Genomic DNA, 16,024 nt, shown 5'->3' with positions numbered 1-16,024 from the left:
GGACTCACTCTGCGCACACAATGATAGGAGGGGGACTCACTCTGCGCACACAATGATAGGAGGGGGACTCACTCTGCGCACACAATGATAGGAGGGGGACTCACTCTGCGCACACAATGATAGGAGGGGGACTCACTCTGCGCACACAATGATAGGAGGGGGACTCACTCTGCGCACACAATGATAGGAGGGGGACTCACTCTGCGCACACAATGATAGGAGGGGGACTCACTCTGCGCACACAATGATAGGAGGGGGACTCACTCTGCACACACAATGATAGGAGGGGGACTCACTCTGCGCACACAATGATAGGAGGGGGACTCACTCTGCGCACACAATGATAGGAGGGGGACTCACTCTGCGCACACAATGATAGGAGGGGGACTCACTCTGCACACAATGATAGGAGGACTCACTCTGCACACACAATATTATGTACTGGAAGTTTGAAGCCCTTTTAGTCCCTCTGTGGCCCCCTGTAGACGGAGGTCATTTGCTCACCATGCCTCATATTGAGGAAGAACAGCAAAGTCACATTCTGATCTCCCTGCCCGCTGTACACTAACTACACCTTTCACTGACAAAAGATGAACTCTGATTGGCTGCTATAGACGGGTTCACAAGAAATGTGTAACTTAGAGAAGCATCACTCACTCCATGTCCCAAGAAGGAAAGGATGGGGATGACCTTCTCCTGCGCAATGCACTGGAGGATTCTGGGAGCGCCGTACAGACCACCCATGCAGGACGCCAGCGAGGAGATGTAGAGGCCGATCAGGAAGAGGAAGCCCACCAGGGACACCTGCGGAGGAGGAGGAGGAGATGGGTGAGGAGACATTGAAAAAAATCTGCATTTATGGATCAGATGTGGGGTAACCCATGGCAACCAGAAATTGTCTCTCACTGATCGGAGCTGAAATCTGATTACCAAGGGATACCGCACCTTCCACACAGCACCGGAATATGACAATCAAGCTGTTCTCACACATCTGTACAACAGACAACAATCTGCAAACTGACTGTGCAGAGCCAATCAGATAGCAGATTTATTCAGCCATACTATAACTAAAAAGGTAAAATTTAAAAAAAAAAAAAAATAAATAAAAAATGTATTACTTGTCAGGTTGCTTTAGATACAAATACCACAATGTTACTTTGTATCTCTCTATCTCCTGTCTGATCAATGTTTATAAACAATGTTACTTTGTATCTCTCTATCTCCTGTCTGATCAATGTTTATAAACAATGTTACTTTGTATCTCTCTATCTCCTGTCTGATCAATGTTTATAAACAATGTTACTTTGTATCTCTCTATCTCCCGTCTGATCAATGTTTATAAACAATGTTACTTTGTATCTCTCCATCACCTGTCTGATTAATGTTTATAAACAATGTTACTTTGTATCTTTATGTTTATAAACATTGTGTCCGACGGACAGCAGCAGCTTCTTCAGCTCCTGTATTCACACAGCAGCTTCCGGCTGTCGTTTTGACAGTCAGGAATTACCGGCAAATGGGAAGCAGACGGGCGGGGTGTACTGCCCATGCTCTGTGTACATTGATGAGGATATTTTGGGGTGTGGTATGCCTAGTGTCTAAAACTGGTACATATCTCTAAAAGGTTTTATCCTCTTGCCTTCCATGTACCGCATACGTATGACGGCAAACACGCGTCAATGGGCGGCAGAGCTTTCTGTGCTGAGATCACGCTCACTGTGTTACATAGGTCCTTCACCTATCTTGGTTAAGGGTCAGGTGGACAGGCGCCACCGAGTGACTACACCTAGCAAGGACAATTTAAGGCTAAAACGATAAAGTAAAAAGCTAAAAGTCCATAAATAGTCCATAGGTGCTCCGGAGGACAATAGTCCAAACACTAGAGCTGGGCAAGCTCTTAATGGAGCAGGACACGAGCACATGAGCCACCAGGGTTCCTGAGCATGCCCTGGCGCCTATGGGCATGCATGCTCTTTTCTGATGAAAGAGTGCGCATGTCCAGAAACCCTAGCGGCTCCACAGTCAAGGTGCCTACATTGGCCTGCCCAGGGGCAGCACAATACATGCTCTGAAACCTTGGCGGCTCCATCAGCCTGCCCAAAAGTGGCACGGCACATGCTCAGAAACCCTGACAGCTCCACAGCCAAGGTGGCTACATTGGCCTGCCCAGAGGCAGCACAGGACATGCCCTGAAACCTTGGCAGCTCCATTGGCCTGCTGAAAGGCAGCACGGCACATACTCAGAAACCCTGATGGTTCCACAGCCAAGGTGGCTTTATTGACCTGCCCAGAGGTGGCACGGTGCATGCTCTGAAACCCTAGTGGCTCCACAGATAAGGCGGCTCCATCAGCCTGCCCAAAGGCAGCATGGCACATGCTCAGAAAACCTGATGGCTTCACAGCCAAGGTGGCTTCATTGGCCTGCCCAGAGGCGGCACGGTACATGCTCGGAAAACCTGGTGGCTCTACAGCCAAGGCGGCTCTATTGGCCTGCCCAGAGGCAGCACAGGGTGCATGCTCCAAAATCTTGGCAGCTCCACAACCAAGGTGGGTCCATCAACCTGTCCTGACGGCTCCACAGCCAATGTGGCTTCATTGGCCTGCTCAGAGGTGGCACGGCGCATGCTCAGAAAGCCTGGAAGCTCCATCGGCCTTACCAGAGGTGGCACTGTGCATGCTCAGACACCTTGGCGGCTCCACAGCCAAGGCAGCCCATCGGCCATGACATCCCGGGGACTTTTACCCTTTATGAGCCGGTTTATCACCTAAAAAATGTGTTTGGCCAGTTTGTGACTTGTTTTCTTTTAAATACATTTTACAGTCTGCACTTAGAGGCGCTCTCTCCTTTCTCTTTTTTTCCCTTCACTTATCCTGGGCTATGTTAAAAAAACAAAACAAAAAAAAAAAAAAAACACAGAAAACGCAAAAAAATGTTTACAAATAATAAAATGAATACACTAAAAAGGAAAATTCCAAATAAATGAAAAACGAAATTACCCAAATTATTTACCCAACCCCAAAAAAGTTACCGGAGTTCACTCACCTTCTCAGCGATCATAAATTCATAGCGCAGGAACTCCCGAGCGCAGGTGGCGCCCAACAAGAAGACGAAGACGATGTAGAGGAACCAGCTGGGGGGAAGAGGAGAAAGTCTGAGAATTATATGACAGGAATTCAAACTCCTAACATCCAGATCACATGCGGAAATATAAATCGCATGCAACGCCTGGGTCGCTTCACCAGCTGCAGGTTGAGGTTTTGGAACTTACGAGATGGTGATGGCGGCCAACGACCCGACCGGGATATTGACAGACGGGCGGCGCAAATCTCCACTCATGTTGAAGCCGGCCATGACGCCTGAGGGTGAGAATATGGAGTTTAGGTCACTGATTGGCTAAACACCAACACACTCCCCAAGAGAGGACGAGGAATGAAGCCGAGTGCTCAGGAGATCACAGGAAACTGGGAGCCATCTTGCATGACTGTTTAAAAAATATTCATATTGGCAGCCAGGTAAATTCAAAACAGTAAATATAATTTTGTGTTTTCAGCCAGAAGGTGGCGCTCTCGGACACTTTCATGTTTTCCTTTGCCTCCATACTGCTTTGTTGTTAAAGAAAGTTATTTATAGAGCTTAAGCATCTCCCCCCTGCAGAGCAGCATCTCCCCTCCTCCCCCCTGCAGAGCAGCATCTCCCCCTCCCCCCTGCAGAGCAGCATCTCCCCCTCCTCCCCCCTGCAGAGCAGCGTCTACCCCCCTCCTCCCCCCTGCAGAGCAGCATCTCCCCCTCCTCCCCCCTGCAGAGCAGCATCTACCCCCCCTCCCCCCTGCAGAGCAGCATCTACCCCCCCTCCCCCCTGCAGAGCAGCATCTCCCCTCCTCCCCCCTGCAGAGCAGCATCTCCCCCTCCCCCCTGCAGAGCAGCATCTACCCCCCTCCTCCCCCCTGCAGAGCAGCATCTCCCCCTCCCCCCTCCAGAGCAGCGTCTACTCCCCCTCCTCCCCCCTGCAGAGCAGCGTCTACCCCCCCTCCTCCCCCCTGCAGAGCAGCATCTCCCCCCCTCCCCCCTGCAGAGCAGCGTCTACCCCCCCTCCCCCCTGCAGAGCAGCGTCTACCCCCCCTCCCCCCTGCAGAGCATCTCCCCCTCCTCCCCCCCTGCAAACCCACTCGGTTTGTTTAAAGTTTTACTCAGGGAAAGTATAAAATGACACAACTGCTGTACTGTCTCTGTAGATAACCTGCAGTGCTCTGGGAAACCTTTGTCATGTATGATATCTTTATTTGCATTTCAGTTTTAAAACATAAAATAAAAAAGAGAAAAAATTATTTGGTTATTTCTAATCACCGCATACTGCAGCAGACAGCTTGGCTCTGTTCTTCATATGCCACACATACCGCAGAGCCCGCCACACACACACACCCCGCACAGAGCCCACCACACACACACCCTGCACAGAGCCCGCGCTACACACACAATGCACAGAGCCCGCCACACACACACACCCTGCACAGAGCCTGCGCTACACACAATGCACAGAGCCCGCCACACACACACCCTGCACAGAGCCCGCGCTACACACACAATGCACAGAGCCCGCCACACACACAATGCACAGAGCCCGCCACACACACAATGCACAGAGCCCGCCACACACACACACACCCTGCACAGAGCCTGCGCTACACACAATGCACAGAGCCCGCCACACACACACCCTGCACAGAGCCCGCGCTACACACACAATGCACAGAGCCCGCCACACACACAATGCACAGAGCCCGCCACACACACACACCCTGCACAGAGCCTGCGCTACACACAATGCACAGAGCCCGCCACACACACACCCTGCACAGAGCCCGCGCTACACACACAATGCACAGAGCCCGCCACACACACAATGCACAGAGCCCGCCACACACACAATGCACAGAGCCCGCCACACACACACACACCCTGCACAGAGCCTGCGCTACACACAATGCACAGAGCCCGCCACACACACACCCTGCACAGAGCCCGCGCTACACACACAATGCACAGAGCCCGCCACACACACAATGCACAGAGCCCGCCACACACACACACCCTGCACAGAGCCTGCGCTACACACAATGCACAGAGCCCGCCACACACACACCCTGCACAGAGCCCGCGCTACACACACAATGCACAGAGCCCGCCACACACACAATGCACAGAGCCCGCCACACACACACACCCTGCACAGAGCCTGCGCTACACACAATGCACAGAGCCCGCCACACACACACCCTGCACAGAGCCCGCGCTACACACACACCGCACAGAGCCCACTCTAAACACACACCGCACAGAGCCCGCCACACACACACCCTGCACAGAGCCCGCCACACACACACCCTGCACAGAGCCCGCGCTACACACACACCTCACAGAGCCCGCCACACACACAATGCACAGAGCCCGCCACACACACAATGCACAGAGCCCGCCACACACACAATGCACAGAGCCCGCCACACACACACCCTGCACAGAGCCCGTGCTACACACACACCGCACAGAGCCCGCCACACACACACCCCGCACAGAGCCCGCCACAAACACAATGCACAGAGCCCGCCACACACACACCCCGCACAGAGCCCGCCATACACACAATGCGCAGAGCCCGCCACACACACACACCCTGCACAGAGCCTGCGCTACACACAATGCACAGAGCCCGCCACACACACACCCTGCACAGAGCCCGCGCTACACACACACCGCACAGAGCCCACTCTAAACACACACCGCACAGAGCCCGCCACACACACACCCTGCACAGAGCCCGCCACACACACACCCTGCACAGAGCCCGCGCTACACACACACCTCACAGAGCCCGCCACACACACAATGCACAGAGCCCGCCACACACACAATGCACAGAGCCCGCCACACACACACCCTGCACAGAGCCCGTGCTACACACACACCGCACAGAGCCCGCCACACACACAATGCACAGAGCCCGCCACACACACACACCCCGCACAGAGCCCGCCACACACACACCCCGCACAGAGCCCGCCATACACACACACCCCGCACAGAGCCCGCCATACACACACACCCCGCACAGAGCCCGCCACACACACACCGCACAGAGCCCGCCACACACACACACCGCACAGAGCCCGCCACACACACACACCGCACAGAGCCCGCCACACACACACACCGCACAGAGCCCGCCACACACACACCGCACAGAGCCCGCCACACACACACCGCACAGAGCCCGCCACACACACAATGCACAGAGCCCGCCACACACACACCCTGCACAGAGCCCGCGCTACACACAATGCACAGAGCCCGCCACACACACACCCTGCACAGAGCCCGCGCTACACACACACCGCACAGAGCCCACGCTACACACACACCGCACAGAGCCCGTCACACACACAATGCACAGAGCCCGCCACACACACACCCCGCTCAGAGCCCGCCATACACACACACCCCGCACAGAGCCCACCACACACACACCCCGCACAGAGCCCGCCACACACACACCCCGCACAGAGCCCGCCACACACACAATGCACAGAGCCCGCCACACACACACCCCGCACAGAGCCCGCCACACACACACACCGCACAGAGCCCGCCACAAACACACACACACACACCGCACAGAGCCCGCCACACACACACACACCTCACAGAGCCCGCCACACACACAATGCACAGAGCCCGCCACACACACACCCTGCACAGAGCCCGCCACACACACACACCCCGCACAGAGCCCGCCACACACACAATGCACAGAGCCCACCACACACACACACACCGCACAGAGCCCGCCACACACACAATGCACAGAGCCCGCCACACACACCACGCACAGAGCCTGCCACACACACCACGCACAGAGCCCGCCACACACACACCACACACAGCCCGCCACACACACAATGCACAGAGCCCGCCACACACACACCCCGCACAGAGCCCGCCATACACACAATGCACAGAGCCCGCCACACACACACCCCGCACAGAGCCCGCCACACACACACCCCGCACAGAGCCCGCCACACACACACAATGCACAGAGCCTGCCACGCACACAATGCACAGAGCCCGCCACACACACACACACACCGCACAGAGCCCGCCACACACACAATGCACAGAGCCTGCTACACAAACACAATGCACAGAGCCCACCACACACACACCGCACAGAGCCCGCCACACACACACACACCGCACAGAGCCCGCCACACACACACACCGCACAGAGCCCGCTACACAAACACAATGCACAGAGCCCACCACACACACACCGCACAGAGCCCACCACACACACACCGCACAGAGCCTGCCACACACACACACACCCCGCACAGAGCCCGCCACACACACACACACTGCACAGAGCCCGCCACACACACACACTGCACAGAGCCCGCCACACACACACTGCACAGAGCCTGCCACACACAACGCACAGAGCCTGCCACACACAACGCACAGAGCCTGCCACACACACCGCACAGAGCCCGCCACACACACCGCACAGAGCCCGCCACACACCGCACAGAGCCCGCCACACACCGCACAGAGCCCGCCACACACACACCGCACAGAGCCCGCCACACACACACCGCACAGAGCCTGCCCCACACACACACACCGCACAGAGTCTGCCCCACACACACACACCGCACAGAGCCCGCCACACACACCGCACAGAGCCTGCCACACACACCGCACAGAGTCTGCCCACACACACACACCGCACAGAGCCCGCCACACACACCGCACAGAGTCTGCCACACACACACCACTCAGAGCCCGCCACACACACCGCACAGAGCCTGCCACACACACACCGCAGAGCCTGGCCCCTCCCCCAATACCTGTTGCAGCTGGAAAAAATACGCCAAACACGGTGAAGAAAGTTTCTCCAGCAGAGTAATCAGGAAGTGTATTATTCCGCAGCAATTCCTCCGAATATCCTACAAAGCCGTGCTCTGCGAGGAGAGAGGACAGAACATTTCCATCACACACAATGACATTGTATCATCGATGTATCTCTACAACACAAATCTCATCTCCAGAATATTACATTTCTGCATCAAACAGCCAAATAGAGAAAACACCGGATCCAACAGGCAGTGCTCATTGGTCTGCCGCTTCTCTTTTCACGCACCAGTCACAGGGTGGAGAGGAGATATGCAAGTGACAGTGTTGCACTGTGTGGCAGTGCTGTGTGAATCTCAGGACTGGATGGACATAAAATACTAACCCAGGTCACATGGCTCCCCTATATGTATTTAGGGGTTTGCCTGGACTTCAGGTGTAAACCCAGCATCCCTGTGCTATCCCCTGAGCCATTGTGCAATGACAGATGAATTCTGATTGGCTGCTGTGGCCCCTGGCTGTTCTGTATTGCACTTTGGCTCAGTCCTGCTTGCACCCTCCACCCCTCTGGAATGATATAAAGGAACTTTAGAAAGTTTTATCGGAGAGTTCTGGGACTCATCACCGGGAAAGAACTGGCACCAGTGAGAAACCTCAGCCGGAAGGTGTCAGCCCTGGGACTCCGGTGACACCATGATAAGAGACACACAGCGCTATTCTACTCTCAGAAGTCAGACCGCTATCTCCCTCCCCGGGGGCCACACACAATACTGGCAGCCACTAATCTCTTCCTCCTCCACCATTCACAGCTCAGGATAATCTCACCGCAGAAATGTGGGGCCGGATCCAGGGGGCCCCTCTCCTTCCATCCATATAATGACCGGCCTATGTCCCAGATCCTGGGGGCCCCTCTCCCTCCATCCATATAATGACCGGCCTATGTCCCAGATCCTGGGGGCCCCTCTCCCTCCATCCATATAATGACCGGCCTGTGTCCCAGATCCTGGGGGCCCCTCTCCCTCCATCCATATAATGACCGGCCTGTCTCCCAGATCCTGGGGGCCCCTCTCCCTCCATCCATATAATGACCGGCCTGTGTCCCAGATCCTGGGGGCCCCTCTCCCTCCATCCATATAATGACCGGCCTATGTCCCAGATCCTGGGGGCCCCTCTCCCTCCATCCATATAATGACCGGCCTGTGTCCCAGATCCTGGAGGCCCCTCTCCCTCCATCCATATAATGACCGGCCTGTGTCCCAGATCCTGGGGGCCCCTCTCCCTCCATCCATATAATGACCGGCCTATGTCCCAGATCCTGGGGGCCCCTCTCCCTCCATCCATATAATGACCGGCCTGTGTCCCAGATCCTGGGGGCCCCTCTCCCTCCATCCATATAATGATCGGCCTGTGTCCCAGATCCTGGGGGCCCCTCTCCCTCCATCCATATAATGACCGGCCTGTGACGGATCCTGGGGGCCCCTCTCCCTCCATCCATAGGACCAGCCTGTGCCGGATCCTGGGGGCCCCTCTCCCTCCATCACCATCCATATAATGACCGGCCTATGCCGAATCCTGGGGACTCCCTCTCCCTTCATTCATATAATAAACAGCCTCTGCCAGATCCTGGGAGGGGCCCCTCTCCCTCCATCCATATAATGACCAGCCTGCGTCAGATCCTAGGGGCCCCTCTCCCTCCATCACCATCCATAGAAGAACCACCGCCTCCTCTCCCCCACTCCCCCACCACTGCCTCTCCCCTTTCTTCTCCCCCTCACCGCTGCCTCTCCCCCTCCTCCTCTCCCCCCCCACCGCTGCCTCTCCGCCTCCTCCTCCTCCACCCACCACTACCTCTCCTCCCTCCTCCTCCCCCCCACCACTGCCTCTCCGCCTCCTCCTCCTCCACCCACCACTACCTCTCCTCCCTCCTCCTCCCCCCCACCACTGCCTCTCCGCCTCCTCCTCCTCCACCCACCACTACCTCTCCTCCCTCCTCCTCCCCCCCACCACTGCCTCTCCCACTTCTTCCTCCCCCCCACCACTGCCTCTCCCACTGCTTCCTCCCCCCCACCACTGCCTCTCCCACTTCTTCCTCTCCCACTTCTTCCTCTCCCCCCTCCCGCTGCCTCCCCCCCTTCACCACTGCCTCCCCCCCCCCTCACCGCTGCCTCTCCTCCCTCCTCCTCCCCTCCCACCACTGCCTCTCCCCACTCCTCCTCCCCTCCACCACTGCCTCTCCCCACTCCTCCTCCCCTCCACCACTGCCTCTCCCCCCTCCTCCTCCTCCCCCCACCACTGCCCCTCCTCCTCCCCCCTCCCACCACCTTTACCCTCTCCCCCCCACTGCCTCTCACCCCTATCCCCCCCCCACACACACACACACACACAAAACTAGCTCTCAGCTCTTCCCCACCTCAGCCCCCAACCCAGCTCTCCCCACTCCACTGCCCCCCAAGTGGCTCTCCCCCTGCCACCCCCCCCCCCCAACAGCTTTCAAGGCTTTCTCTTTTAACCCCAGCCCCCCCCCCCCCAATCGATCAATCTCTCCTGATTGGCTATTCCTATTGTAGCTGACAATTTGTAGCCGACAATCCATGTGACGGATTATTGCCCAGAGGAGGAGTGGACTTTGGTCGATAGTTGAGATATGATCGTCACGTACGATCGAAGGTTATGAATCTCATAATCTGATCAAAATACATCTGTATGCTCGACCAAAGCAGCTTAGTGCTGCCAATCGATTCAAAGTGATCAATATTCCGCTCTGGCAAATCGTTTCATGAAATCCGATTAAAATAGTGACTAAATGGGTCAGAATGGAAGTGACAGCTATTAGATCGTTCTGAATCAAACATTGGAGGAACATAAAGATTGTGCAGAGATTGTACAATCTGATTGGGTAGGAATCAGTTGGGAAGATCATTCACATGCTGGATCTTCAGTGTATGAATGATCGACTGTGGATCCCAGTCGTTGACTGAGCACCTCCAGCACAGACTGCGCTGTGTCCCCTGGATGGCGTCCAGATCGGCGGCGCTCCTCCATGAGGTCATGCTGAATTTATGTCAGATAATTGGAAAAATCTGCAGAAACGTTTTCCCGTCTCAGAGGCAGAGCGACTCCACAGACGTGTCAGTGAGGGGCGCCGAGCACCGTACAGTGCAGAGATCACCTGTTTGTGCCGGGGGAGGGGGGATATACGGTGCAGAGATCACCTGTGTGCGCCGGGGGAGGGGGGATATACGGTGCAGAGATCACCTGTGTGCGTCGGGGGAGGGGGGGGGGATATACTGTGCAGAGATCACCTGTGTGTTCCGGGGGGATATACGGTGCAGAGATCACCTGTGTGCGCCGGGGGAGGGGGGGGATATACAGTGCAGAGATCACCTGTGTGTGCTGGGGGGGGATATACGGTGCAGAGATCACCTGTGTGCGCCGGGGAGGGAGGGGGGATATACTGTGCAGAGATCACCTGTGTGCGCCGGGGAGGGAGGGGGGATATACTGTGCAGAGATCACCTGTGTGTGCTGGGGAGGGGGGGATATACGGTGCAGAGATCACCTGTGTGCGCCGGGGGAGGGGGGGATATACGGTGCAGAGATCACCTGTGTGCGTCGGGGGAGGGGGGGGATATACTGTGCAGAGATCACCTGTGTGTTCCGGGGGGATATACGGTGCAGAGATCACCTGTGTGCGCCGGGGGAGGGGGGGGGATATACAGTGCAGAGATCACCTGTGTGTGCTGGGGGGGGATATACGGTGCAGAGATCACCTGTGTGCGCCGGGGGAGGGGGGGGGGATATACAGTGCAGAGATCACCTGTGTGTGCTGGGGGGGGATATACGGTGCAGAGATCACCTGTGTGCGCCGGGGGAGGGAGGGGGGATATACTGTGCAGAAATCACCTGTGTGTGCTGGGGAGGGGGGGATATACGGTGCAGAGATCACCTGTGTGTGCTGGGGAGAGGGGGGGGATATACGGTGCAGAGATCACCTGTGTGTGCCGGGGGGATATACGGTGCAGAGATCACCTGTGTGCACCGGGGGGGGGGGGATAAACGGTGCAGAGATCACCTGTGTGCACCGGGGGGGGGGGGGATAAATGGTGCAGAGATCACCTGTGTGCGCCGGGGGGATAAACGGTGCAGAGATCACCTGTGTGTGCCGGGGGAGGGGGGGCAGGATGGTGCAGAGATCACCTGTGTGAGCCGGGGGAGGGATATTCCACAATGGTATTTGGTGCACCGCGCTCCTCCGGGTACAAGCAGAATTTATCTCCAATGAATCTGCAGAACATTTCCACATCTCGTGCTATGAGGGGGTTACACTACCAATGTGAACGGGTGTTACATTGTGCTTTTGTTTACTAAAAACCACCAGCACAGCAAGTGTAACCGGACCCGGCTCCGGGAGCACAGCCACAACCGCACCGGACCCGGCTCCGGGGAGCGCAGCCACAACCGCACCGGACCCGGCTCCGGGAGCGCAACCACAACCGCACCGGACCCGGCTCCGGGAGCGCAACCACAACCGCACCGGACCCGGCTCCGGGAGCGCAACCACAACCGCACCGGACCCGGCTCCGGGAGCGCAGATACAACCGCACCACACCCGGCTCCGGGAGCGCAGCTACAACCGCACCACACCCGGCTCCGGGAGCGCAGCCACAACCGCACCACACCCGGCTCCGGGAGCGCAGCCACAACCGCACCGGACCCGGCACCGCACCGCTTTTGTTTACTAAAAACCACCAGCACAGCAAGTGTAACCGAACCCGGCTCCGAGAGCGCAGCCACAACCGCACCAGACCCGGCTCCGGGAGCGCAGCCACAACCGCACCGGACCCGCCTCCGGGGAGCGCAGCCACAACCGCACCGGACCCGCCTCCGGGGAGCGCAGCCACAACCGCACCGGACCCGCCTCCGGGGAGCGCAGCCACAACCGCACCGGACCCGCCTCCGGGAGCGCAGCCGCAACCGCACCGGACCAGACTCAGGGGAGCGCAGCGCATGGCGCTGCACAGGAAGGCGTCACCATACATGCCAGACAAGTGTGCTGCCTTCATGATGGGCACTGGATGACATGGAGTGTGTACCGTCCATACCAACCAATCAGAATGCAGCTCTCTGCTATTCACACCAGACAAACTAAAGGAAGCTCACACATGATTGGGTGGATTATTACTTAGAATACAATACATGTGTGCTGTATGATCTCTGTACACTGTGTGTGTGCGCTGTATGATCTCTGTACACTGTGTGTGTGCTGTATGATCTCTGTACACTGTGTGTGTGCTGTATGATCTCTGTACACTGTGTGTGCGCTGTATGATCTCTGTACACTGTGTGTGCTGTATGATCTCTGTACACTGTGTGTGCGCTGTATGATCTCTGTACACTGTGTGTGTGCTGTATGATCTCTGTACATTGTGTGTGTGCTGTATGATCTCTGTACACTGTGTGTGTGCTGTATGATCTCTGTACACTGTGTGTGTGCGCTGTATGATCTCTGTACACTGTATGATCTCTGTACACTGTGTGTGCGCTGTATGATCTCTGTACACTGTGTGTGCGCTGTATGATCTCTGTACACTGTGTGTGTGCTGTATGATCTCTGTACACTGTGTGTGTGTGCTGTATGATCTCTGTACACTGTGTGTGCTGTATGATCTCTGTACACTGTGTGTGCTGTATGATCTCTGTACACTGTGTGTGCTGTATGATCTCTGTACACTGTGTGTGCTGTATGATCTCTGTACACTGTGTGTGTGTGCTGTATGATCTCTGTACACTGTGTGTGTGTGCTGTATGATCTCTGTACACTGTGTGTGCTGTATGATTTCTGTACACTGTGTGTGTGCTGTATGATCTCTGTACACTGTGTGTGCGCTGTATGATCTCTGTACACTGTGTGTGTGTGCTGTATGATCTCTGTACACTGTGTGTGTGCTGTATGATTTCTGTACACTGTGTGTGCGCTGTATGATCTCTGTACACTGTGTGTGCGCTGTATGATCTCTGTACACTGTGTGTGTGCTGTATGATCTCTGTACACTGTGTGTGTGCTGTATGATCTCTGTACACTGTGTGTGCTGTATGATCTCTGTACACTGTGTGTGCTGTATGATCTCTGTACACTGTGTGTGTGCTGTATGATCTCTGTACACTGTGTGTGCTGTATGATCTCTGTACACTGTGTGTGTGCTGTATGATCTCTGTACACTGTGTGTGTGTGCTGTATGATCTCTGTACACTGTGTGTGTGCTGTATGATCTCTGTACACTGTGTGTGTGCTGTATGATCTCTGTACACTGTGTGTGCTGTATGATCTCTGTACACTGTGTGTGCTGTATGATCTCTGTACACTGTGTGTGTGCTGTATGATCTCTGTACACTGTGTGTGTGCTGTATGATCTCTGTACACTGTGTGTGTGTGCTGTATGATCTCTGTACACTGTGTGTGTGCTGTATGATCTCTGTACACTGTGTGTGCTGTATGATCTCTGTACACTGTGTGTGTGTGCTGTATGATCTCTGTACACTGTGTGTGTGCTGTATGATCTCTGTACACTGTGTGTGCTGTATGATCTCTGTACACTGTGTGTGCGCTGTATGATCTCTGTACACTGTGTGTGTGCGCTGTATGATCTCTGTACACTGTGTGTGCTGTATGATCCGTGTGCTCTGTATGTGTCCTGTAGAAAGTGTCGGGAGGGGGAGGGGGACGGGAAGCCATCAGAATGGACACAGAGGATGGAGGAGGACAAATGACAAACATTTCCTTCCTGCGATCGGGGGACACACCCTGCACCCCCCCCCCCCCCATCCTCTCCAAATACTAACAACTGGCGGGATCGATATTCCTGGAATTAGTGAGCGCACAGATCTGCAATGTATGGAATAGAAGGATTGGGGGGGGGGGGGGGGAGGGGACCGCACCCTGCAGAGACTCAGCCGGTCCCAGAAAGAAAATTCAGACAACGGCCAAGGAAAGTGATAATCTGGGAGGAAAGGGGTCCAAGAATGGGGCCGTGAACTCTGGAAGACACAACCAGTGACCTCATCCACAGAGCACTGCCGCCCCCTGCTGGTCACCTGTGTGTAATGCAGCACTGCGACCCAAACCACTAAAATCAATGAATGACCATGAGCACTGCCACCCCCTGCTGGTCACCTGTGTGTAATGCAGCACCCCCAACCCAAGCTACTAAAATCCATGAATGACCATCAGTTCTGTCTCCCTCAGCTGGTCAGCTGTGTATAATGCAGCACTACGACCCAAACCACTAAAATCCATTGACTACGAGTACTGCCACCCCCTGCTGGTTACCTGTGTGTAATGCAGCACCCCCAACCCAAGCCACTAAAATCAATGAATGACCATGAGCACTGCCGCCCCCTGCTGGTCACCTGTGTGTAATGCAGCACTGCGACCCAAACTACTAAAATCCACGAATGACCATGAGTTATGTCGTCCTCTGCTGGTCACCTATGTGTAATGCAGCACTGCAACCCAAACCACTAAAATCCATGAACAACCATGAGTTCTGCCACCCCCTGCTGGTCACCTGTGTGCAATGCAGCACTAAGACCCAAACCACTAAAATCCATAAAATGACCATGAGTTATGGCTCCCTCTGCTGGTCACCTGTGTGTAATGCAGCACTGCAATCCAAAACATTGAGAGCCATAGATTGCCTCATCCACAGAGCACTGCAACCCAAAATATTGAGAGCCATGGATGGCCTCATCCACAGAGCACTGCTACCCCCTGCTGGTCACCTGTGTGTAATGCAGCACCCCCAACCCAAACCACAAAAATCCATGAATGACTATGAGTTATGTCGCCCCCTTCTGGTCACCTGTGTGTAATGCATCACCCCAACCCAAAACATGGAGAGCCATGGATGACCTCATCCACAGAACACTGCCATCCCCTGCTGATCACCTGTGTGTAATGCAGCACTGCAACCCAAGCTACTAAAATCCATGAACGACCATGAGCACTGCCGCCCCCTGCTGGTCACCTGTGTGTAATGCAGCACCCCCAGCCCAAGCTACTAAAATCCATGAATGACCATGAGTTCTGTCTCCCTCTGCTGGTCACCTGTGTGTAATG

General features: G+C 55.6%; 1 protein-coding gene and 1 long non-coding RNA gene across 2 annotated transcripts in view; one reads left to right on the top strand and one right to left on the bottom strand.

The window, feature by feature from the left end:
* LOC309558134 overlaps positions 1–16,024 on the top strand; it is a 437,057-nt gene that overhangs the window by 13,114 nt on the left and 407,919 nt on the right. The window lies entirely within an intron of this gene.
* Positions 1–16,024, bottom strand: part of SLC12A8 (solute carrier family 12 member 8) — a 46,050-nt gene that overhangs the window by 22,181 nt on the left and 7,845 nt on the right. The window contains exons 5-8 of the mRNA XM_082261131.1: positions 7,906–8,019; positions 3,270–3,357; positions 3,044–3,131; positions 658–804 (exon numbers count right to left, since the gene is read on the bottom strand). Of these exons, the coding sequence (XP_082117257.1) occupies positions 658–804; positions 3,044–3,131; positions 3,270–3,357; positions 7,906–8,019 (437 nt within the window). The remainder of the gene's footprint in view (positions 1–657; positions 805–3,043; positions 3,132–3,269; positions 3,358–7,905; positions 8,020–16,024) is intronic.

Source organism: Pelophylax lessonae, assembly GCF_965119305.1.
Source record: "Pelophylax lessonae genome assembly, chromosome: 6".
Taxonomy (NCBI): domain Eukaryota; kingdom Metazoa; phylum Chordata; class Amphibia; order Anura; family Ranidae; genus Pelophylax; species Pelophylax lessonae.
Note: the sequence above shows the minus strand (reverse complement) of the source record. Positions and strands in the feature narration are given on the sequence as shown.